The sequence below is a fragment of the Emys orbicularis genome, chromosome 11 (genome assembly GCF_028017835.1).
Source record: "Emys orbicularis isolate rEmyOrb1 chromosome 11, rEmyOrb1.hap1, whole genome shotgun sequence".
In the NCBI taxonomy this organism is placed as follows: Eukaryota; Metazoa; Chordata; order Testudines; family Emydidae; genus Emys; species Emys orbicularis.
The window spans coordinates 20,501,881-20,528,183 of record NC_088693.1 but is presented as its reverse complement, the minus strand read 5'-3'; the positions used below and the strand labels follow the sequence as shown (position 1 = coordinate 20,528,183).

At 40.1% G+C, this 26,303-nt stretch overlaps 1 protein-coding gene across 1 annotated transcript in view; it reads left to right on the top strand.

Moving 5' to 3' along the window:
- LOC135885737 (von Willebrand factor D and EGF domain-containing protein-like) overlaps nucleotides 1–26,303 on the top strand; it is a 253,396-nt gene that overhangs the window by 118,267 nt on the left and 108,826 nt on the right. The window contains exon 12 of the mRNA XM_065413644.1: nucleotides 3,321–4,273. Within this exon, the coding sequence (XP_065269716.1) occupies nucleotides 3,321–4,273 (953 nt within the window). The remainder of the gene's footprint in view (nucleotides 1–3,320; nucleotides 4,274–26,303) is intronic.

Genomic DNA, 26,303 nt, shown 5'->3' with positions numbered 1-26,303 from the left:
AATCTTTTGGGGGCTTATCCATTTCCTAGATGTAGATGTGGCTACTGGGGGGCTACTTAGGTGGAAGGAAAGATGGTTTTCTGACTACAAGAAGGGGAAATCTGGGACTCCTGGCAGGAGCCATTCCCAGCTTTCCTCCTTTCTTGTGGGAACATTGTCTCTCTCTCTTGGGTTGTAGCTCCAACATGAACCACTAGTCCCTGTTACTGGATGCCAACCCATTCCTCAGACCAAAATGGCAACAGGCTGGCAAGAGGTGGGTAAGCTATTCTACAGCTAAGAGAGTGACTGGAGAATTTGTAGTAGCTCTGTGTGGGGACCAGCAGCCAACAGAAGATACAGTATTTAGGGGGAACTTTACGTTATTTGTCCACTTGGAATGGAGAAGAATTTTCCAGCACTTGTCAGGGACTAGGGCAAGACCTTGTTGCGCTCAGGAAAGGCAGGTGGTGCTCCTTTTGGGGAAGAGGGACTGGTGACAAATTTAACTTTTGCTGTAGACCCTAAGTAAATAAAAATAAGTACTCTAAGAATCAAGGCCATAATCCAAAACCAAATGGACTCAATGGAAAGACTCAGATTATCTTTAAAGAACATTGGATCAGGCCTTATAATACACCCACAGAAAAAAGTGGCAAAATAGGGAGTAAAACCTGTATGCTGATTTCCCTGCTGCTGTTTTTAATTTAATTTTAGACAACAAATTAGTACTTTAGACTTTAGGACTCTCCAGTACCTGAAGCTAGTTGGAGCATTCACCATCTGGCAGTTCAGTTCTCTCTCTGGCTGACACCTCTAAAAAAGCTGCTGGGTCAGGATGGCACAGAGCTCTTTAAACAGCAGCTTTTCCAAATGGCAACTTTACACATAAAATTGCCTCTAACCCTCCAAGTCTTTAAAATAGCGTCCTTACCAAAAAGGAATAGAAGTTCTATGGCATGCAAGCTCCATAGCATCATCTGATGGGAGAGCAGCCAACATGCTCTTTTCCTTTTATCTTCAAGAGTAACACTGAATAATTTTTCTGAGAAAATGTTGAGTTGTGCCTAAACTTTTCAATTTTCCATGAGGAAAATTTCAATGAAACATTTAGTTTCATTTCAGGTAAACCCAAATTGAAACATTTCATTGAGTTTTGATTTGACATTAATCTCTGCATCTGTTGGAGCTTCTGTGCATGGAAGTTGTAGTTCAGGTGTCTCATGCCTCCTTTCTCTCCTTTGGGTCAGTCTCCCTGGTCAGACTACATCTCCCATAGTGAACCATGGTCATAGGACTCCCATGAGACTCTGCAGGCTTTCAGCCAGAGGGAGAGACCATGATATATCATTAGAGATGTAGTCTTGCCCGTACTGGGGAATGGGACATGAGACACCCAAATTACAACTTCCATGAGGCACCGCAGTGGATCGGGTGGATGCAGAGAATAATGTAGACTCAAACAGAAACAAAACAGTATATTTCAGCTTGACAAACCAAAATTAAATGTTTTGATTTGGGAAAATCAAGACATTTTGTTTTGATTGAAAAGGTTGAAATGGAACATTTTGACATATCTGAAAATTATTGAACTTTTCATTTGCATTAAAGTTTCAATAGTTCAACATTCCATCCTGAATCAGGATGAAATCAAATGTCAACATATCAGAATTTCCTACTGGATGAAAATTCCATTTTTCTTTTAGCTCTAGAAATAATTGCCTTTGAGTGTAAGGTTTCTGTAAGGACCTCTAAAAATTCTGCTGCATTAGTTAGGTTAGGTGTCTTTACAACACAGCTGATAATAGGACTCTTTCCTCTTAGCCAGCCTCACTTGTGGGTGATGCTACCATCCAGCACTAGGGAAGGTGTCTGGCATGCATCCAGTTGGAAGTTAAAGCTCCCATTGCCCTTTTCAAAAAGAACAATAAGTAATTTCAACATTCCCTCTCTCAAGAAAACACATCCTATTGTCTTAGACTGTATGAAGGCTAATGTTGAGTGCATAATGGCTGTTGTATTTACCAATTCATTCACAGCAGTAACTCAATATCTAGCTCAGTGTCATTAATTTGAAAAATTCTAGGATTATGAAAATCTCAAATCAAATTGTGTTCTTTGTATCTACTCATTTTGCAAAATATTTAATATAACGCCAAATATCTAGAAGGGGACCTCTTGAATAGCCCAATAATGGTTCCCTTTTCCTCTGTCACTCTGACAACTTCGTAAAATTTTTAGTATTGTATTAGTGTCTACAATCATTCTATTGTATGTACTGCTTTCAATGGATGAACTGGATAAGATAACCCTGCCCCCACAGTAGTACCCGACCTCTTCTGAGGTTCTGAAATTTTGGTGCACCCTTTTTCATTTTCCTGAATTTCCAGGTTTAGCCTAGGTTGGGAAGCAGAATTACCAAAATAGTTCAAGAAATTTTGTTTCTCTCATATTTCAAGTACGACAAAAGATTGGGGCAGGAACTGTATCTTACATAACTATAAAGCTCCAAGAACTCCCCTGATGCTGTATAAATAACATCACAAGAAATTCTGTTCTCATGAGACTTCCAGCCAAACTTTAATTATGGTTGCTTATTCAAACTGAAACTCTCTAGAAGTACCCCCATCATTACTGCTGTACTAAATTAAGAAAGTAATGTAATGAGTCTTGGCTTATGTGATGCCACATCTTTGTGATCAATAAGATACAGTTGGGTGTGTCAATGACAGGAAAGTTCAAATAAAAGAATCTCCCTTACATTATAATAATGAAATGAAGCATACCACACAAATGTTTTTGAAAGGAATAACATTTTTAAAAGGCAAAAATATGAATGCACTAAATCAGAAGGGTGAGAAGATGTTGTTTAATAATTAGAGCAGGGAGTGCTAAATTAATACAAGAGTTTAAAATGAACTTTTTGAGCTATATTCATAGTGTAATTCCCCTGGCTTCAGTTGAGTTATATCAGGAATGTATCAGACACCTTATGTAAAAAAATGATAATATGCATTTTCTGAAAAATGTGTCCTTTAAAATAATTCTGTAAATTGAAGTCATGCAAGTAGGCACTGATCCAGCAAAGCACTTAAGCACATGATAGCAAATAGCCCCATTGCCATCCATGGACTGCATAGTGCAATTCAGGAAGGGTCGTGCAAAGGTGCCTGTAAAACCACTGAAACTATTCACATGCTTAAAGTAAAGAACACGCTTAAATGTTTTGCTGGATTGGGACCCAGACTTCAGAAAAGAAAGTTGATTTAATGCTATGGACCAATTTGTTGAAAGCTGTTTATTTTTTTCCCCCAATCTCTTTATTTTTTTTTTTAAATCAGAATACCCCCAGGGATGAGTTTATTTGACAAGACTCCACCAATCTCTGAAGGGGAGAAAAGGAAAAATTACTGCAGATGTCAGAAGGAGCACACTCTATCTCTGCACTCTATAAATACACGAAATGCCTTTCAGAGTTCTTTCCCACAATCTTTGGGCTGCCATTATGATAATGTGGATTATACTTCTGCAATCCCATACCTAGATGTTACATCAGAATATGTCACTCACTTAGAAATAGAATCTACTTTAAGAAGTGATGGGAAATTGTTGGCCAAAGCATTTGATCAAAGATATCTGCCTAAATCAGTCAAAAAGCGAGATAGCCGCGATGGCAGATTAAAACAATACTCAAAAAAAGTTTCCTTGAAAAATCAAAAAAACAATAGTTTTATTAACTCCACTAAACCAGAAGAAGTGCTAGATAGAGCAAAAAGGCAAGAAGACTATTATGAATACTTACCTTTTTACCCATTTCAAAACGAGAGTCAAAAGGACTTGGAAAGCTTTGCATATTTTTTCCCAGAGGATTACTTTGAAGGGATTCGGCCCAAAGTTCAGTCAATATGGCCTACTCAAGGTGGCCTAACCTCAACCAAAGCCTTAGAGATCTGTCAGCAGGTTCTTGCTAATTCTACTATTGGCGCCATCTGTAAAGACATCCTTGGGAGACAGCTGGATGAGGCAGTTGATATGTGCCTGTTAGATCTGCAACTCAAGGATGACCTGGCGTGGGAAGGTGCAATGATAGCATTTTTGGAAAATGAGTGTGAAAGAAAAGTGCTAGAAAATAGAACTCAGCTGTTTCATGCAGCAAATGGGCTACATGCCACTCACGAGGAAATACTCACAGCTCTCAGGTGTCCCAATTTCTGTAATGGCAACGGACAGTGCACAGAATGGGGGTGCCGGTGCTTTGAAGACCACAGTTCCTATGACTGTCGCATTGCCAAGAGTGAGTAAAACATTCTGTTTGTTCCTATTCTGCCCATCTTCTTATGGTATTAGAGTTATTAGGTGAAACATCTGCACAGAGTTGTTTGCTCTTCAAACAGCTTTACCAGTAAGTTATTTGATGAATTAGTAATCAGTGCTTTTGACCTTGAAAAGCTGAACAACATATATGGTTGACTGGTCTTTCGCTTTTTCACCGCAGTAATGTTTTAAAAATGGATTTTAGAAGCCCCTTAACAAATTGGTTTTACAGAAGCGATTTTCTTTACATCTGATCTGTCACCTGCACACCGACAAACACACTGCTGCCAAAAATGAGGGTCCTGCTAACACGGTGGTCGATACACATGCTAGCTCTGCATAGATGGCTCTTTCTTCTTTACCATCAGAAAATAACATTTATAAATGAATTTCAAATATTATAGTAGTCCAAAGCAGCCAGAGGAATAAGTAATGTTTGCAAAGTTAAATGACCATGTAACTAGCTATGGGATCAATTTTAACTTCAGATATGTTCACAGGGCTTATATAGATGTTGCTTGGTGTTAACATGCTTCTGTGGACATAATTTGGCCCAAAGGTCCTGATTATACAAACACTTATGCGCATACTTAGATTTAGGCACATAAGTAGCCCACTGAGTTTATGGGTTTGATTCTCATTTAACTTCAGGCCTCTCAGTGTAAATGAGGAACAGTGGCAATGTGACTACTTACAGTGCTTAAAGATATGCACGTGCATAAATGATTGCAAGATAGAGGTATAAATTGGAAATTTAAGCTCCAATTCAGCAGTTTGTTCAAGCACATACTTAAACTTAGTAATGCAAGATGTAAACACATAAGTGCATTTATGAATAAGGAGAGAAGACTCATGTGCTTCAAGTTAAACGTGCTTAAGTGTTTTGACTTAATGTAATACAAACATGAAAACTTTTTTTTGTTTGTGGTAATGCTGGGCTAATAATATTTACACAGTAGTTTACTGAACAACTTTTGCTTGTTTAAACAGAGGGTTTTTTCAGTTATTTACCCAGCTGATACAATATTAATAAATTATTATGTTTGGTGTATAATTTATTTGCTGGATTTTGCAAAGTTTTCCTGACCAAATGTTTCATGTCTTTTTCTATTTTGCCCAGCTTCAATCTATGTGGGGAAATTGTTTTGAACAGATTTCTTCCTATGGATAAAATTCAAGAGAGAGAGGGGGGAGATTTTTAGAAGTCCCTTCTGGTTTTTGAGTCAGCAATACTACCTATCAAGTAATAAATGGTGGTAGCGGTAATATATGGCTTTATTTGGGAATATTGCATTGACTGCTAACAAGCAACAAACTAGAGGAAAGAGCCTGAGACAGCACAGAATGGCAGAAATTGAAAACAAGAATGCACATCAATTGCTGCAAACACAAACTGATAGACATCCCTATGTATTTACTATTTGATTTGTGGCTCAATCAAACTCCAGTGGGTGTTTTCTCAATAACTCCTCCCTTTGGGGACTTTGGTTTATTACTATAATAAGTTCAAAACACTACAAATCTTCCATCTAGCTTACTAGCTGTCCCCCACCCTTGATACGGGATTCATAGTCCTGTTCCTGCAGAGGCATGCTCCTCCTCCTCCCTGCAGGTTCTCCCCCAGACCTTCCACCTAGAAGTTCAGTTTCTCGACCTAGGCCTCCTCATTGGCTCTTCAGTAGCTTTTCTTAAATAGAGGTCTGCACTCCCTGAAGTCGCTCCCCGAATGACCACAGGCTCCCTTTTATCTTCCAGAAGGCCTGTTTCTTAGTCACATGCCCCCCTCACATGCCCCTTGTACTCAGTCCTGGGTTAAAATTGGCACACTTGGCTGAGCTGTAACACTTTAAAGGGCCAGTTCACACAGTGGCAGTTTGGAAAATGTAAATCTCATATCCAGTTTGCTGCTGGACATGAATTCACTATCCTAGGTATAAAATTAACATTCATATCATCATCTCTGTTTCTAAAAAACCCACAGAAGGCCATTTTCTGTTACCACTTTCCCAGGCACTTTTCTCAGAATTTCATCACATTTCATCTAAAAACACACTGAAGCTCTTTAAACCATGTATACTTGATATTCTGCCAACCTAAATACCTCCTGCAGTTTCAGTTGGATATAGGACTCTTCTTACCTGTTAACACCACACTGCAACAAAACACAGCTCCTGTGTTCCTTCCAGAAGGTGGACTGAAGTGGGTGGCGTGATCCATATATATAAATATTGGTCCTACCATGAGGGCAGGGGACTGGACTCGATGACCTCTCGAGGTCCCTTCCAGCCCTAGAATCTATGAATCTATATATGTAAGAAAGAATGGCCATACTGGGTCAGACAAATGGTCCATCTAGCCCAGCATCCTCTTTTCTGAAAGTGGCCAATGTCAGAGAGAATGAACAGAACAGAGCAATTATCAAGTGATCCATCCCCAGTCACAGCACCTGGCAGTCAGAGACTTAGGGACACCCTGAGCATGGGGTTGTACCCCATATCATCTTGGCTAATAGCCATTGATACACCTATCCTCCATGAACTTATCTAATTCTTTTTTGAACCCAGTTATAGTTTTGACCATCACAACATCCCCTAGCAATGGGTTCCACAACTTTACTATGTGTTGTGTGAAGAAGTACTTCTTTTTATTTGTTTTAAACCTGCTGCCTATTAGTCTCATTGGGTGACCCCTGGTTCTTGTGTTATGTGAAGGAGTAAATAATACTTCCTTATTCACTTTCTCCACACCACTCATGATTTTATAGACCTCAGTTATAGCCCCCTTTAGTCACCTTGTTTCCAAGCTGAACAGTGCCAGTTTTTTAAATCTCTCCTCCTATTGAAGTTGTTCCATACCCCTAATCATTTTGGTTGTCCTTCTCTGTACTTTTTCCAAATCTAATATATGTTTTTGAGATAAAGCTACCAGAACTGTACACAGTATTCAAGGTATGGGCATACCATGGATTTATATAATGGCACTATCATGTTTTCTGTCTTCTTATCTATCCATTTCCTAATGGTTCCTAACATTCTGTTAGCTTTTTTGACTGCTGCTGCACGTTAAACAGATATTTTCAGAGAACTATCCACAATGACTGCAAGATCTCTTTCTTGAGTGGTAACAGCTAATTTAGACCCCATCATTGTGTGTGGATAGTTGGGGTTATGTTTTCCAATGTACTTAACTTTTATCAACATTGAATTTTAACTGCAATTTTCTTGCCCACCAACCGAGTTTGTGAGATCCCTTTGTAACTTTTCACAGTCAGCTTTGGATGTAACTATCTTGAGTAATTTTGTATCACCTGCAAACTTGCCACCTCACTGTTTACCCCTTTTTCTAGATCATTCATGAGTATGTTGAATAGCATATACCCCTGAGGACCCTCAGATTCCTGGGGGAACCCACTATTTACCTCTCTCCATTCTGAAAACTGACCATTTATTCCTACCATAAATGTTTCCTGTCTTACTGATCCATGAGAGGACCTTCCCTCTTATCCTATGATTGCTTACTTTGTTTAAGAGCCTTTGGTGAGGGGCCTTGTCAAATGCTTTCTGAAAGTCCAAGTACACCATATCCATTGGATCATCCTTCTCCACAAATTTATTGCCCCCTCTAAGAATTCTAATAGATTGGTGAGACATGATTTCCCTTTATACCAGCCATGTTGACCCCTCCCTCAACAAATCATGTTCATCTATGTATCTGATCATTCTGTTCTTTAGTATAGTAAATAGTGTTTCCATCTGCAACCTCCTCCACTGTACATTTCTCAGCTGCAACTAAGAGCCTGGATCATATTTTTTATGTAATTAACATTTATAAAGTGCTTTGAAATCCATGGACAAAAGCAACTACAGAAGTGCAAAGTACTACTTTTATACAAAGACAACAAGGAGTCCTCGTTGTTTTTGTGGATACAGACTAACACGGCTACCCCTTTGATACTTTTATACAAGAAATTGTCTAATACATTTTATTGCAGTCATCCATCCTAGAGTGCTTTATAGTTACACAAGCTAGAGAGGGCAAAGAACAGACACAAAAATGGGGGAGAATCAAACTAAAAGGGAGTAAATATTGCCAAAGTGAGTCACTACTGCACATTTTTCTTTTGAAAAAAGAAAAATCCCTAACCAACAAAAACAAGCAGATGCAGCTGACCTGGGGAACCTTTAACATTTGCTTTTTCCATTTTCCACAATACCAGTGAGATTATACATGCTGCCTTCTCAGAAACAGCAAGCAGTCTCTTTGGACTTAAAGCAACAGTCGCCCACAAAATACCGATATACCCAATCCATAAACATCTAATAGCTACTCACATCAATAGAAAAAAAGTTAAAAACAAACAGCTACACAACACAGTCTTACTAGGTGTGGTCAAACTATTAATTGCAAATAACTTATCTGAGAAATTTAGCATTTTTTTTCATTTGTGAATTGCTTGCCAGCAGATTGATTTTAGACCCTACTCATGCAATCTGATTCATATGGACAATCACTGGGCCCTGTGAAGCCTTTCTCAAGGGTTTTAATGCCTGAATCCTGGTATTCATATGAAGAATTGTCATTTCCCAAACATTAATATGAACAAAAATCTTTTTTGCATGAATATTTACAAATCCTGTATTTGCAGGGACACAAACATGACTGAACCAAGAACTGTTTCATATTTAAAAATCTGTTTACCCACTGGTTGGCAGCACTCTATATGCTCCTAGCTAATCTTACAACCTGAAACCAAAGCTGGTTGAAATTTTTCATTTGAAACTCTTTTTTTTTTTTTGGTCAAAATGGAAATTTCCACAGGGAATGATCATTTTCCATTCATTTTTTATTTTAATTGAAAAACTGAAACTCTCAATTGTTTTAGATTTTGATTGCCAAAAACCAAATATATATATATATATATACACACACACACACACCTCTACCCCATACAACGCGACCGGATATAACACGAATTCGGATATAACGCGGTAAAGCAGCGCTCCAAGGGGGCGGGGCTGCACACTCCGGCGGATCAAAGCAAGTTCGATATAACGCGGTTTCACCTATAACACGGTAAGATTTTTTGGCTCCCGAGGACAGCGTTATCAGTTGAAGATGTGCAGTCTGGGACCACCAAAAGCAAAAAAAATTATTTAAAGCCTGAAAAATGTAGGTTTTCAGCCAACATTTTTGTTGTGTTTTTTTGGTTGTTGTTGAAGAAAAGAGAGACATTTTCAGTTTCTCAGTGAATATCTTTGAAGAAACATTTTGGCAAAAATGAAATTCTTATTTTCATTTAAGTTTTCACAGAAATAGAAAATATTTCTCGATCAGTTCTACCTTAAACATAACTCTAGTTATAGCAAGCAACTAGAATTGGTCATGTAGCACAGCTTGTGAAGAAGTTCACAGAATTCCTGTCTGTTTTCACACACACAATTTTCTGAAACATTTACCTTTGGGGTTGTGAATGTCTGTATTTGGTCTCTTTCCAAAAATGATTTAAAGAACATGTTGACAAAGTCCTTTGGACTTTTTCAGTTATGGGATATGTAGAACGATTATATGTTTTTGCTAGTGCTGAATCAGACTATAGAGAAATGGCTAATCCTGTAGTTTGAAGTTTTGCATAAAGATAGTCCTTTTTGAGGACTGAAACCTTTGTTTGGGTTGAGGAACATACTGTTGAAAATTACTTCTGAACATGTTCAGTGGCCACTGCTAAGACTTTAGCAAAGACTAATGATTAAGGGAATCTTAATTCTTGCAGTTCCTTAATTTTGAGTGCTTTGCAACCTTAATAATGTTCTTTTAATGTAGTTTTGTTTGTGTGTAACATATACATATTGCATTTAGTCTTATTCCCACTGAACTCAGTGTCAAAGACACAATTACATCAATAGCAGGATTTGGCTATAATTGTTATTAAAAGCAGTGGGAGCAAGTTTGGGCCCAAAATTATCCACAACAAAAGATGGTTAATTCCTTTGTTTAACTATTTCTATTTTTTTCAAATATAGTTGGTATATGAGTTTTCAGGAAGATTTAAAGTTTGAAGAGGTAGGAACAAACTGATTTTGAACTACAGGGAATAAAAGAAATATTAGATAAATGTCAGAAGTCAAATCAAGATAATATTTTAATGACTTAACTCATGTTTCCCATTTTGCAGAACTTTTCTCCTTTGTCTTCAGAGTAATTCCATAATTTTTCAAGCTTAATTAATTTTTAAGCCAAATTTATAGGGGAGAAAAAACGGGCCTTTCCAATGGAAGTTGGTTGCAATCTTAAATATATACAGATGCTCCTCTTACACAAACCCAACTTAGGGAAATCCGGACTTACGGAAAAAGTTCCGTAAGTGCCATAAGCTCTTTTTTTTTTTTTGCGTAATTGTCGGAGATACGTTCCGGACTGACACAAAATTCGACTTACACAAGGCATTCCAGAATGGAACACTTGCGTAAGTCGGGGAACTTCTGTAGAGGCTACTTCGTCTCCACAATATTCATAGATAACAAGGCCAGAAGGAACAAATGTGATCATCTAGTTTGACCTCTTGCTTGACACATGTTATAGGACTTTCTGGAATTAATTTCTGTTTGAACTAGAGCATTGGTTGATAAAGATAATAGCATTGAAGTAATCTATTTGGACTTCTTTAAGGTGTTTGACTTGCTACCACACATTTTGATTAAAAAAAAACTATAAAGATATAAAATTAACATGGTAGAATCATAGAATATCAGGGTTGGAAGGGACCTCAGGAGGTCATCTAGTCCAACCCCCTGCTCAAAGCAGGACCAATTTCCAACTAAATCATCCCAGCCAGGGCTTTGTCAAGCCGGGCCTTAAAAACCTCCAAGGAAGGAGATTCCACCACCTCCCTAGGTAACGCATTCCAGTGCTTCACCACCCTCCTAGTGAAATAGTGTTTCCTAATATCCAACCTAGACCTCCCCCACTGCAACTTGAGACCATTGCTCCTTGTTCTGTCATCTGCCACCACTGAGAACAGCCGAGCTCCATCCTCTTTGGAACCCCCCTTCAGGTAGTTGAAAGCAGCTATCAAATCCCCTCTCATTCTTCTCTTCTGGAGACTAAACAATCCCAGTTCCCTCAGCCTCTCCTCATAAATCATGTGCTCCAGACCCCTAATCATTTTTGTTGCCCTCCGCTGGACTCTTTCCAATTTTTGCACATCCTTCTTGTAGTGTGGGGCCCAAAACTGGACACAGTACTCCAGATGAGGCCTCACCAATGTCGAATAAAGGGGAACGATCACGTTCCTCGATCTGCTGGCATTGCCCCTACTTATACAGCCCAAAATGCTGTTAGCCTTCTTGGCAACAAGAGCACACAGTTGACTCATATCCAGCTTCTCGTCCACTGTGACCCCTAGGTCCTTTTCTGCAGAACTGCTACCTAGCCATTCGGTCTCTAGTCTGTAGCAGTGCATAGGATTCTTCCGTCCTAAGTACAGGACTCTACACTTGTCCTTGTTGAACCTCATCAGGGTTTTTTTTGGCCCAATCCTCTAATTTGTCTAGGTCCCTCTGTATCCGATCCCTACCCTCCAGTGTATCTACCACGCCTCCCAGTTTAGTGTCATCTGCAAACTTGCTGAGAGTGCAGTCCACACCATCCTCCAGATCATTAATAAAGATATTAAACAAAACCGGCCCCAGGACTGACCCTTGGGGCACTCCGCTTGAAACCGGCTCTCAACTAGACATGGAGCCATTGATCACTACCCGTTGAGCCCGACGATCTAGCCAGCTTTCTATCCACCTTACAGTCCATTCATCCAGCCCATACTTCTTTAACTTGCCGGCAAGAATACTGTGGGAGACAGTATCAAAAGCTTTGCTAAAGTCACGGAATAACACATCCACTGCTTTCCCCTCATCCACAGAGCCAGTTATCTCATCATAGAAGGCAATTAGGTTAGTCAGGCACGACTTCCCCTTGGTGAATCCATGCTGACTGTTCCTGATCACTTTCCTCTCCTCTAAGTGTTTCATAATTGATTCCTTGAGGACCTGCTCCATGATTTTTCCAGGGACTGAGGTGAGGCTGACTGGCCTGTAGTTCCCTGGATCCTCCTTCTTCCCTTTTTTAAAGATGGGCACTACATTAGCCTTTTTCCAGTCATCCGGGACCTCCCCCGATCGCCATGAGTTTTCAAAGATGATGGCCAATGGCTCCGCAATCACATCCGCCAACTCCTTTAGCACCCTCGGATGCAGTGCATCCGGCCCCATGGATTTGTGCTCATCCAGTTTTTATAAATAGTCCCGAACCACTTCTTTCTCCACGGAGGGCTGGTCACCTCCTCCCCATACTGTGCTGCCCAGTCCAGCAGTCTGGGAGCTGACCTTGTTTGTGAAGACAAAAGCAAAAAAAGCATTGAGTACATTAGGTTTTTCCACATCCTCTGTCACTAGGTTGCCTCCCTCATTCAGTAAGGGGCCCACACTTTCCTTGACTTTCTTCTTGTTGCTAACATACCTGAAGAAACCCTTCTTGTTACTCTTAACATCTCTTGCTAGCTGCAACTCCAAGTGCGATTTGGCCTTCCTGATTTCACTCTTGCACGCCTGAGCAATATTTTTATACTCCTCCCTGGTCATTTGTCCAATCTTCCACTTCTTGTAAGCTTCTTTTTTGCGTTTAAGGTCAGCAAGGATTTCACTGTTAAGCCAAGCTGGTCGCCTGCCATATTTACTATTCTTTCTACACATCGGGATGGTTTGTTCCTGCAACTGCAATAAGGATTCTTTAAAATACAGCCAGCTCTCCTGGACCCCTTTGCCCTTCATGTTATTCTCCCAGGGGATCCTGCCCATCTGTTCCCTGAGGGAGTCAAAGTCTGCTTTTCTGACGTCCAGGGTCCGTATTCTGCTGCTCTCCTTTCTTCCTTGTGTCAGGATCCTGAACTCAACCATCTCATGGTCACTGCCTCCCAGGTTCCCATCCACTTTTGCTTCCCCTACTAATTCTTCCCTGTTTGTGAGCAGCAGGTCAAGAAAAGCTCTGCCCCTAGTTGGTTCCTCCAGCACTTGCACCAGGAAATTGTCCCCTACACTTTCCAAAAACTTCCTGGATTGTCTGTGCACCGCTGTATTGCTCTCCCAGCAGATATCAGGGTGATTAAAGTCTCCCATGAGAACCAGGGCCTGCGATCTAGCAACTTCTGTTAGTTGCCGGAAGAAAGCCTCATCCACCTCATCCCCCTGGTCTGGTGGTCTATAGCAGACATTACACATTACATGGAATAAAAGCTGGCTATTTGATAGGTCTCAAAATGTAATTATAAATAGGGAATCATCATTGAGCGAGTGTGTTTCTAGTGGGGTCCTGCTATTTAACATTTTTATCAATAACCTAGAGGAAAACAAAGTCATCACTGATAAAGTTTGCAGATTGCATAAAAATTGGGGGGGGGGTGGAAAATAATGAAGAGGACAGGTCACTAATATAGAGTGATCTAGATAACTTGGTAAACTTGGTGGAAACAAACAATATGCATTTTATTACAGCTAAATGTACTAAATACATACATCTAGGAACAAAGAATGTTGGTTATGCTTACAGGATGGTGGATTCTATCCGGGAAGCAGTAACTCTGAAAAAAATTGGAGGGGTGGAGGTGGATAATCAGCTGAACATAAGCTCCCACCGACACTCAGACTGTGGCCAAAAGAGATAACGCCATCCTTAGCCCTGGTCTACACTACAAGTTTAGGTCGAATTTAGCAGTGTTAGGTCGTTTTAACCCTGCACCTGTCCACATGACCAAGCCTGTTTTGTTGACTTAAAGGGCTCTTAAAATCAATTTCTGTACTCCTCCCCGGCGAGGGGTTTAGCACTAAAATCGACCTCGCTGGGTCGAACTTGGGGTAGTGTGGACGCAATTTGACGGTATTGGCCTCTGGGAGCTATCCCAGAGTGCTCCATTGTGACCGCTCTGGACAGCACTCTCAACTCAGATGCACTGGCCAGGTAGACAGGAAAAGCCCCGTGAACTTTTGAATTTCATTTCCTGTTTGGCCAGCGTGGCAAGCTGATCAGCACAGGTGACCATGCAGAGCTGATCAGCATAGGTGACAATGGAGTCCCAGAATCGCAAAAGAGCTCCAGCATTGACCGAACAGGAGGTACTGGATCTGATCGCTGTATGGGGAGAAGAATTCGTGCAGGCAGAACTCCGTTCCAAAAGATGAAATGCCAATATATTTTCCAAAATCTCCAAAGGCATGATGGACAGATGCTACAACAGGGACACACAGCAGTGCCACGTGAAAGTTAAGGAGCTGAGGCAAGCCTACCAAAAAACAAAGGATGCAAATGGTCGCTCTGGGTCAGAGCCCCATACATGGTGGTTCTATGATGAGCTGCATGTAATTCTAGGGGTGGCCCCCTACCACACCCCACCACTGTCCGTGGACACCTGCAAGGGGGGAGTCTTATGCAACAGGGATGAGGATTTTGTGGAGGAGGAGGTTGAGGATAGCACACAGCACGCAAGCGGAGAATCCCTTCTCCCCGGCAGCCAGGAACTGTTCATCACCCTGGAGCCAATACCCTCCCAACCCTCCCAAGGTGGGATCCCGGACCATGAAGCCAGAGAAGGCACCTCTGGTGAGTGTACCTTTGTAAATATAATACAGGGTTTAAAAGCAAGTGTGTTTAATGATTAATTTACCACGCCGAGCCAGTAGCAAGTAGTCTGGAATCATTGCAGAACAAAACATTGCAGCAAATGGGCCCGGGCTTTGGTGGCATTCAAGCAACATCCCCGCTGTTAGCCACGTGGTGGGGGGAGGCCCGTTCATGCTGAGCTGTTCGTGTTTGGCTGACAGGGATATTCCCTGATACTAGCCATGAGGTGTGTGTGCGGGTGAAGTGATCATCCCAGAGAATTGGGTGTGTGTGTGGGGGGGGTGCATTTGGATTGTGCTGCACATTCACCCAAAAACTGCAGCCCCTCCTTTTAAACGCCCCACCACAGTTATGGAACCCCATTGCAGCAAAGCCATCCACTATGATGTGCACGATTCCCAGAGTCACTACCCTTGATAGCAGCAGCTCAGTGATTGCGTTGGCTACTTGGATCACAGCAGCCCCCACAGTAGATTTGCCCACTCCAAATTGATTCCCGACTGACTGGTAGCTGTCTGGCATTGTAAGCTTCCAGAGGGCTATCACCACTCGCTTCTCAACTGTGAGGGCTGCTCTCATCTTGGTATTCTTGCACTTCAGGGCAGAGGAAAGCAAGTCACAAAGTTCCATGAAAGTGCCCTTACGCATGCGAAAGTTTCGCAGACACTATGCGGTCCCACCAGTCAGTGCTTGTTTCCCGGGCCCAGAATCGGCGTTCCATGGCATGAACTTGCCCCATTACCACCATGATGTCCAAATTGCCAGGGCCCGTGCTTTGAGAGAAGTCTGTGTCCATGTCCTCATCACTATCATGATTGCGCTATCGTCGCCTCCTCGCCTGCTTTTTGTAGGATAATGCGCGAGGTGTTTACAATGCTCACTGCAGCAGTGGTGAGCTGAGCGGGCTCCATGCTTGCTGTGGTATGGCGTCTGCAGGAGAGCAGGAGAGCAGAGTTGCAGCGGAAGCAGTGGAGGACAATGGATAGCACCGCACACATTTCTTGAGGAAGAACACACATACCTGGGAGCCATGACAGACAACATGGAGAAGTTCGCTATCGAGGCAAGAGCAGGAGAGCAGAGTTGCAGCGGAATCAGTGGTGGACGACGGTTAGCAGTCCTACTGCACTGTCTGCTGCCAGCAGCACCCAGGACACAACAGTGGCGGTGTCAGTGAGCTCAGCTGAGCAGGCTGCACGCTTGCCGTGGTATGGCATCTGCGCGGAAAAAAGGCGCGAAATGATTGTCTGCCATTGCTTTCACTGAGGGAGGGGCGACTGATGACATGTACCCAAAACCACCCGCGACAATGTTTTTGCCCCATCAGGCATTGGGAGCTTAACCCAGAATTCCAATGGGCAGGGGAGACTGTGGGAACTGTGGGATAGCTACCCACAGTGCACCGCTCTGTAAGTCGATGCTAGCCACGGTAGTGATGATGCACTCCGCTGACTTAATATGCTTAGTGTGGACATACACAATCGACTGTATAAAATCGATTTCTAAAAATCGACTTCTATAATATCGACCTAATTTCGTAGTGTAGACATACCCTTAGATGCAAACAGGGGAATCTTGAATAGGAGGAGAGACGTTATGTTACCTCTGTATGTGGCACTGGTACGACTGCTGCTGAAATGCTGTGTCCAGTTCTGGTCTCATTCAAGAACGATGTTGATAAATTGGAGAAGGTTCAGAGAAAAGCCACAAGAATGATTAAAAGGATTAGAAACCCTGCCTTATAGCAATAGACGTCAGGCGCTCAATCTATCTAGCTCAACAAAGAGAAGGTTAAGGGGTGAATTGATTACAGTCTATAAGAACCTACATAGGCAACAAATATTTGATAATGGACTCTTCAGTCTAGCAGAGAAAGTTATAAACCAATCTAATGGCTGAAAGCTGAAGGTAGACACATTCAGACTGGAAATAAGGTGCAAATTTTTAATGGTGAGAGTAATTAACCATTGGAACAATTTACCAAGAGTTTTGGTAGATTCGCCGTTACTGACAATTTTAAAATCACGATTGGATGTTTGTTCTAAAAGAGATGGTCTAGAATTTGTTTTGGGGAAGTTCCATGGCCTGTGTTATACAGGAGCACAGATTAAATGATCATTATGGTCCCTTCTGGCCTTGCAATCTATGAACCTATGAAATTAATATGTTTAGTATAAACGTGCCAAAGTTAATGTTGCTGTTTGAACCTTAACTTTTACAGTCACTGACTTTATGATTTAATCTCTACTTGTTTAACATTGCATTGACATAGGGCTTTCTTTTTTTTTTTTACATTTACTGGCCAAAAATGTTAAGAGAAGATTGTGTTTCGACATAAAACTAGGCTTCGAAGAACTTGATTTTTATCAGTAAACATCGGTATATGTGAGTTTCACTGTGCACACACAAACTAATGAAAAAGTATTTCCATCGATAATAATTGAAATTTACAGATAGGCCAAACGAGGAAATGCTGCTTGAGAACTTATTAGAGTTTGATTTAAGGCTATTTACTTTGACATGAGGTTAACAATTTGTGTTTTAATTATTATGAAGCTTTAGCTTTTTTAATCTCATCATCTACTACTGCCATTAAATAATTGTCTGACCACCCCCAATTTCCAGTGAAAATTCAAATCAATAAAAATAGGAAAAAATGCATAAAAATAAACATTGGCATTATCCATCAAACGTCTTTAAAAAATAAAAATTAAATTCTGCCAAGCCTGCATAAAACCTATTCACAGAGACGAGTGCTACAGTGTCACACAGTAGAAGGGACCAATTTAAACAGCAATGCTGTGTTTGTTAAACAGCAGTTAAAATATTATCTTCAGTTCTCAGAACTGAGTATCTCTCAACCTCTTCTAAGATACTAAGGGTGAACACGCATGCCTAATTCTAGCTTGTTCAGGAACACTTGTACAGTCACTCATGGACAAGGACAAATAGCATAAGCCTCAGATTTACAATACACTCAGAGAATAAAAGGTGTAGAAGTTAAGGAGGAGGAAAGAATGGAATGGGGTTTCTGTAGGAGAAAGTACAAAGTTGCCTCACACTTGCTTTAAGAGGTGCAAGACCCAAGATACAATAAAGTGTATGTTAATATTGGAACAGAGATTGTCCTCTGTGATGCTTATTTAAATTCCACTCTCTGGAAGAAGTTACCAAAGGGGAAAAGGTACATGAATAATGAAGCAGAAGGAGAGTCCTTGATCTGAACCTATCTGTACCCATAAGCTGCAGAACAAAGTATAGGATAACTTTCTTAAATTTTCTCAGAATTTGCATGCATGCCTTAAAATTGTCATAACAGCAAAGAGAATAATACCAGGAGCATATTTGAAATTTCTTGTCTCACACTCACCAAAATCCTACCCCTAGTGTCAGTACATGACAATGTGTTTCTGACATTGGAAATGTATATCACTGAAGGGTACAGGAAAATAAGGTGTCCATATAATATTTTTAAGGAATGAAAACACAACCCAGAACACATTTCAAATAATTCAGCATTTAAGCATGTTTGAATTCACTAGAGCTGAATGTTTCTTGTAGATTTACTCCTCATGTAATGTTGATTTCAACAAGGAGCTGTCCAGGTGGCCAGAGTTATAATTATCCTCAAATGAAAACTGCAATTTAAAGTTGAAAGGCACCTCTGAAATTTGGCAGTGCTCCAGAAGCTTAGACTTTCTTAATGCTGCTTCACATTTAATAAAAACTCCCAACACCTGTAGAAGGTGCTTAAAATGTCATTACCACCTGTAATTAAATGGAGAATCCAATTACCATGGTTAACAAATCAGGTTGGCGCCTCCAATTTCTATACATTGACCACATTGATTATAAAGAAATTCATAACCAGTAAAGTACACATAGATGGATATTATATGCAGCTTCTATAAAGCTCTCTAGAGCAATTACAAAATAAAAGGTAATGAGGAATAATAAGGACAAATGAGTTTAACTGAGGTAATGACACCTTAAGAGCTCTGGTTGCAAGTTTCAATTCAAATGTGGAAAGTTCTGGGGGAAACAATTCCAGCTATCAAAGAAAAAGAATAAATGTCTTAAAACATATTACAGGAAGACAAGAAGATAATGCTAACCCACCATATTTAGGAATGTATCATTCTCATATGAAGGTGAAGGAGCCGGGTGTTTAAACCCTTGTATACTGAGATGTGAATATGCCTCTTGATTTCAGCATTTCTGCTAAGAAGCTGTTGGGATCTAGCTGAATTTTTAGAGCTCTGAATCAGAGCCAAACAGGTCCCCTGTAGCCACTTATAATAGCAGTTACATGAGTTACGTGGTGTTATTTTTTAAATAGTTATATTGACCATTTTGAATTTTATCATACTGATTTGGGCCCAAATCTTGTTCTTTTACTGCAGCTGTAATTACAGAATATTAATGAAAAACAAAATCTATATTATATAATGCTATGGGGCTGAATTAAAGCTACCAAAGTGGAAAACTTTGGAATGAAGACGTCCAACGGTCTGGTAGCACAGATGGCACATGAGCTCTATTAAGCCCTTCTGACTCCTCTGGCCGAAGATGGAGTACAAAGATAGCCAAGGATGGAATATCATGGGCAATGAAGTTTAAAGCTGACCCTACATATTATTTTGCTCTCATTGTTTATGTTATAGAACAAAACAGAAGGGAAAATTAAAAGGGAAGATTGAAAGTGCTTTGAGTCCTAAGGGGAAGGGTGCTATCTTCAGATTTTATTTGTTAAAAAAAAATCTACTGTTGAGATTTTATATGAGAACATATTGACTTTGAAATAAATATGGTGCTTTCACTGCTATCAGCTCCATGGTCCTTAATCTCCAGATCATGACGGGCTGTGGAAATCATTTAAGGGCCATTAGTCTGTCAAGTAAATACATACTCTTTGGCACATTTAATATGTGGTTTATAGATATGATAGATCATAGCAGCTCTGAGTAGGCCATTATGGTGCATTGGGTCATGGACATTCTCTGTGCATAAATTAGACTATACACTGCATACCAAACACCGAATGGAAAAATAGTTAATTTTTCAAACTTAATTTACATTGATTTTTATACAGAAAGGCAGTAGCTGTTCATGGAGTCTCATCTCTCTCTCATTGGCCCAGACTCTGCCACCCACACTCGTGTTAGGTAGTACTTTATTCTACTAGTAGCCCCATGGAAATCAGTAGAACAGCCTGCAGAGTAAGGTGCTACTCAATGAAGATAAATGGGGTAGATCTGGTCCTTTGAAATTAGATTAGACCCTTGATGAACAGAGTAGGGTATTTTATAGGACAGTGCTGGCTTTTAGTAGGGAATAGTCCTCTGAAATCACAAAACATCCCTCACATAAATCAACTGAATCCAATTTTTAGAAGTTGGTTTTGCTATAGTAATTTAAATCTAAAACCAAAACACCTTATCTTGGGGTAATTTTGGAAATCACCACATATACCTGTGTGTAGGTTGAAATACATTTTTAATGGGACAAGTTATAGCAATCTATCAAAAAATTGTCTTTTAAAAGAAATGCTGACATATCCTTGAGTATAGTGGAAATAGTGGACATCACAGTGATTACCATTTAAGCCTTGTTGGCCAAAAGACCATTCTATTATGATGAAACACTGCAGTTCTTAAATGGGCATGATTCTTTTGGAAGACTTCTTTCTTCTAAATTGAAGATAATGGACTTGATTCTCTTCTCCCTTACACCCATGTAATTTCATTGACTTCAAATGAGTTAGGGCTGATTTGCACTAGCATACAGGAGAGAAAATCAGGCCTTTTGTCTTAAAAATATTCATTTCTTTTTCCTAAAGTCCCTCTTCTTGTTACTGACTCCACTTTTCCATTCCACCATTCTGATTTTTCTTTTTATTCAGCTGATTGTGAATTTTTGAACATTTCCTGTGACTGGCCAGTATAATAGATGCTCCCACACGTTCTCCAAACACACACAAAGATGACAAGTGAGGCAGAGTTGTTTATGTACTAGGAGCTAACACCCTCTGATCCCATCATATTCATGTCCCTTCACTACTAATTTTTGAAACCCGGGAGCATAGTATCCAGGTTTCCCGTGTACAGTATGTAGCTGTTTAACATGCTGCTGCCATTCCGCTGGGATCAGGGTTTTTTGGCAGAGCTTAAATGTACTAAAAATACATTCTTACTTCCTTCAAGCTGATATTCCTAGTGTCTCCAAAGGAGTATGGCCTATGCACTGAGATAACTCTATTTTGCAGATGAGGCTGTGTAAAGTCTGTAAATGGAAACTTTTATGTTGAGGGTCAAAATCTCAACTTAATACATTTTTCCCAGCCTACATGAGCATCTCAGAAAACAGATGTGGACGGAATATGAAAATGTACATCAAACATTGCAAAAATATTGGAATTTGTTAACTATTTGGTTATTACTTTGGTATATTTTTCAGTTACATCAAATAATGTTTTAATGTGGATATTGAGGTTTTTTTCAGATTTATCTGCAAATTGCTTTTAGCACTATTAATTCCTTCCTCCCAGCTTACACACACAGCTATACAAAGGCCCAATACTGCACACTCTTAAGAGCATAACTTTATTCATGTGAGTGGGCTCATTGACATCAGTGGGACCTTTCACGTGAATAAAATTACTTAATGGGCATGTACAGAAGTGGGCCCTGAACACCTACAGAAAGATGCTTTTCTAGGATGCAGAACAAAGTGTTCAGAATTAAAATACTACACAATAAACACCTTTTAGCAAGTATCAGAGGGGTAGCCGTGTTAGTCTGGATCTGTAAAAAGCAACAGAGAGTCCTGTGGCACCTTTAAGACTAACAGATGTATTGGAGCATAAGCTTTCGTGGGTGAATACCCACTTCGTCAGACGAAAGCTTATGCTCCAATACATCTGTTAGTCTTAAAGGTGCCACAGGACTCTCTGTAATTTTTAGCAAGGAGGAACCCAGGCCTCGATGTCACTAGAGGTAACATTTTCAAAAGTCCCTTTTGAAAACAGGACTTATGTGCTTTTGAAAAATGTACCCCAGATCATAGAATCATAGAATCATAGAATATCAGGGTTGGAAGGGACCTCAGGAGGTCATCTAGTCCAACCCCCTGCTCAAAGCAGGACCAATTCCCAACTAAATCATCCCAGCCAGGGCTTTGTCAAGCCGGGCCTTAAAAACCTCCAAGGAAGGAGACTCCACCACCTCCCTAGGTAACGCATTCCAGTGCTTCACCACCCTCCTAGTGAAATAGTGTTTCCTAATATCCAACCTAGACCTCCCCCACTGCAACTTGAGACCATTGCTCCTTGTTCTGTCATCTGCCACCATTGAGAACAGCCGAGTTCCATCCTCTTTGGAACCCCCCTTCAGGTAGTTGAAGGCTGCTATCAAATCCCCCCTCATTCTTCTTTTCTGGAGACTAAACAATCCCAGTTCCCTCAGCCTCTCCTCATAAGTCATGCGCTCCAGACCCCTAATCATTTTTGTTGCCCTCCGCTGGACTCTTTCCAATTTTTCCACATCCTTCTTGTAGTGTGGGGCCCAAAACTGGACACAGTACTCCAGATGAGGCCTCACCAATGTCGAATAAAGGGGAACGATCACGTCCCTCGATCTGTAAAAGATGCTTTTATACTGAGCAAACCAGTGCTGCAAAAGGACCATATTTGGGAAAATCACCACCATAGCATATACAAACCTCATGAAAAACTAAAACAAAACATTTCTGAACTAACCCTTACAGGTTTTGCTACTGAGATACTCTGATGTATGTTAAAGGCAAGAGATTTCCACAGCCACATAAAGCAGACTTCTAAGGGTTTTGTAAGTGATTCTTAAGGGTTAACAAACCTGGTTTAGTTTTGAAGTCTTTTTCTTTCCATAGCAATTTTAGTTTAAAATTTTTATAGTGATAATGTAATAACACACACATTTGAAAAGACAAACATCAATATCACCCTTAATCTATTGTTTTAACTCCCAGGTCTTTCCATCCAAAGCACAAATCTGGCTGAGTTAGTGGAGTTATTAGCTTGATAGTTACAAAGTCAATAGAAACTGAATTCTAAAAGGATATCAAATTCTTATCATAAGGTCCGTGGAAGGTTGCTTGCTCAGTGATCCATATTGTTCCCTGAAGATCAGATCAGGGAGATTAGTCTTTTCTGCTGATTAGTTTATTTGCTTTAATGCAAAGCAGTGAAAGCAATTCTGTGAAGCACGTGGCTAAACAAGACCATTTTCTGAGGTATAGAGAATTCAATACTACAAAACTTCATAAAATGGGAGGTCTGACAACAGCCAGAACATTCAAATGTAAGTGTATAATTCCTTATACCATGCTGCGTGAAGGCATTACAGGAAGTTTCAGACTTAAATCTTGCAAAACCAAAACCAAATGAAATGGGAAACCTTAGTTTCCTTACAGAATAGTTCATGAACACCCATAAAAAGCTTATTCAAACAATTTTGAATAGTGAACATGTTCATAAGAACCAAAGCTCATTTACAAACAACTTGCAAACCGAAAAAAAAGGCAACATTCATCTACTAAAATACTCACTATGGACATCATCCAGCTCTGTTGTGGACATATAGGCCCTGATCCTGCAGACACTAATGTAGGTGAATAACTTCACATAAGTAGCCCCTTAGAGTTCAATGTGACTAGTCATATACCTAAAGATACTGACTATGGGCCTAATCCAAAGTCCCATTAACTCTACAGGGCCTTGGATCAGGTCCTACAAAGAAAGTTCTGACATACAGAAGTGAGCCAGTATCCACTGATTCCAGTGGCTACTGTTACACTAACAAGCATAATTGTTTACAGCATTGGGCCCATAGTATTTTTCATTTTATTACTGCTCACCAGCATGAGATAGGAACCTACGCTTAGGTACATATTTGAATCCAAACTCATACACAGATGTCAAAAATATTCAAATGAGACCTTCAAATCCAAAGTCCTGTCTCCTTTGCACACCATGACACTTTTGTGAAGAATAAAGGATTTACCTCTTAAATTTCCTGCACACTAATTGTTATACCACATGTGGCACAGCAGCAGGTTGGCACCTTACCACCAGAAATGGCTGCATTTCAGTAGTGTACACATCTATAGTTTGTGAAGCACTTTGGAACACTTTGCATTGAATTAAGTTGTGTTTTTGCTTCTCCTTTTTGCTATCAGTCAAGTTCATAGAACGTTATTGGCTTATACATTTGAAAAACAAATAATCTGGACATAAGCAGAATTTGGAAGAATTTGAAATGCATTAGGTTTATTTTCTTTTCGGTATTCACACAGTTAAACATAAATTATCATCACATAACTAGACCACAGTTTTCATAAATGGATGCCTAAAATTAGACTCCCAACTCCATGATTGGGTACTAGGGTGCTCCCAAGTGGAGCTGGTAGAAAATTTTCAAATTTTGACATATTCTTCTAAAAAACAAAACAAAACAAAACCACCAAGGATAATTTAAAAAAAAAATAATCAAAAATTCATCCCATTTTCAACCATCTGGAATCCTTAGATCTACCATTTCAGGTAGAAGATACCATAAATATATATGGGAACATGCTTACCTAACTTCAGATCAATTTTAAGAAATAATGGAAGGGGTGTCTGGAGGTGAAGTAAATACTAAATGTGTCAAGCTGACTGTGTAAGTCATTTGAGCGTTTAGCATGGCTGGATAATTTTGCTTTGGCCCTGACATATACTTGATATAGTTGAGATGTGCACAGGATGTGAGCAAACCTTATACAAACAGAGCAGAGCTTGCTTTACTGCAAACTACATGCCTGCTTTAGGGGGCACCCTGGGAGTAGCCACATGTATTCCCGTATAGGAAACGGCTATATAAGTATATTCCTTTCCCCCACTCCTATCTGGTTATAACCTAATATGATTTTTAAGCTCTAAAAAGCTTGCAAATCTGAAATAATGGAAATAACACAATCTTAGCTACAACAGTATTAGTAGGCTCTACTAATATCATGAAATACACAATGAAGTGGGTTTTTTTTAATGCACTAACAATAGAAGAAAGCAATTGATCAAAACTGTTCACCACCTCCGACTAATAGGTTTGTATATTACATGGCTACTCAACCAGCTGATGAGTGCTAATAAGCTTAACATTCTTTTTGTAAATACAGCATTTGTGCCCAACAGTACTTTTAATGCCACTGCAATAAAACCTTTAACAAAAAAAAGTTAAAAGCATTTCAAAAGCACAGGAGAAGCCTTTTACTCTTTTCTACATTTGCTGTGCTTTCTCCCCTCCTCAAAAAACAAGTGACATGCAGCTATGCCACCTTGAGCTGTGATCTGATGGGATCACACATTTAAGCCTCATTAGTCCCCATCAGTTCTTAGATGGGAGATCCTTCAAGGGAAAGATAGGTGCCATAGGAGGTCCTGTTGTCAATTCAGTTTGTGGCATTTTGTCCCTTGAATCAGAACTGAGCCAATGTACCATTATAATGTAGTATTAGGTCAGTGGTTCTCAAACTTTTGTACTGGTGACCCCTTTCACATAGCAAGCCTCTGAGTGTGCCCCCCCTTATAAATTAAAAACACTTTTTTAATATATTTAACACCATTATAAATGCTGGAGGCGAAGTGGGGTTTGGGGTGGAGGCTAGCAGCTCGCGAACCCCCATGTAATAACTTTGTGACCGCCTGAGGGGTCCCAATCCCCAGTTTGAGAACCCATGTCTTAGGTAATACTGTGCTTCTGTAGGTGCTGTCTTAGATATGCTGTAGCTCAAACCAAAGTTATGGGCTTGATACAGAAAACGGTGACATTCTAAGGCCTCCGTTATGCAGGAGGTCAGACTAGATGATCATAATGGTCCCTTTTGGCTTAAAATTCTATGAATCTTTACTGATGAAACATGAAACTATTATCCTGACCTTTTCTAGTCATAATAGATGACAGACAAGTGCTCAGATACTGTGCTGATGGGGGCTGACACTTAGATCTATGCCATGGCACTTTTTGAAAGAGTAGAGGTATTAACTTCAGCATGCTGGCTAAATTTCTATTTGGGCATTGCATTCTGACTACCTAAAAGTGCCCAGATATACAACAACTGTATAGAAGAGAAAAGAAACAACTTAGTTTAAAATTAGAAGGGAAAATTTACATCCGAGAAAAGGTAAATACCTGGGTTGGACTTTAACTCAATATGCTAACGATTTAAATATTCTCTTTCTGTATATTCCTTGGACAGTGATTCCACCATAGCATAAGGAAGCCCAAAAAGCGATAAAACTCAGTAGTTCTGTCACGCTACCCACCTGAGGA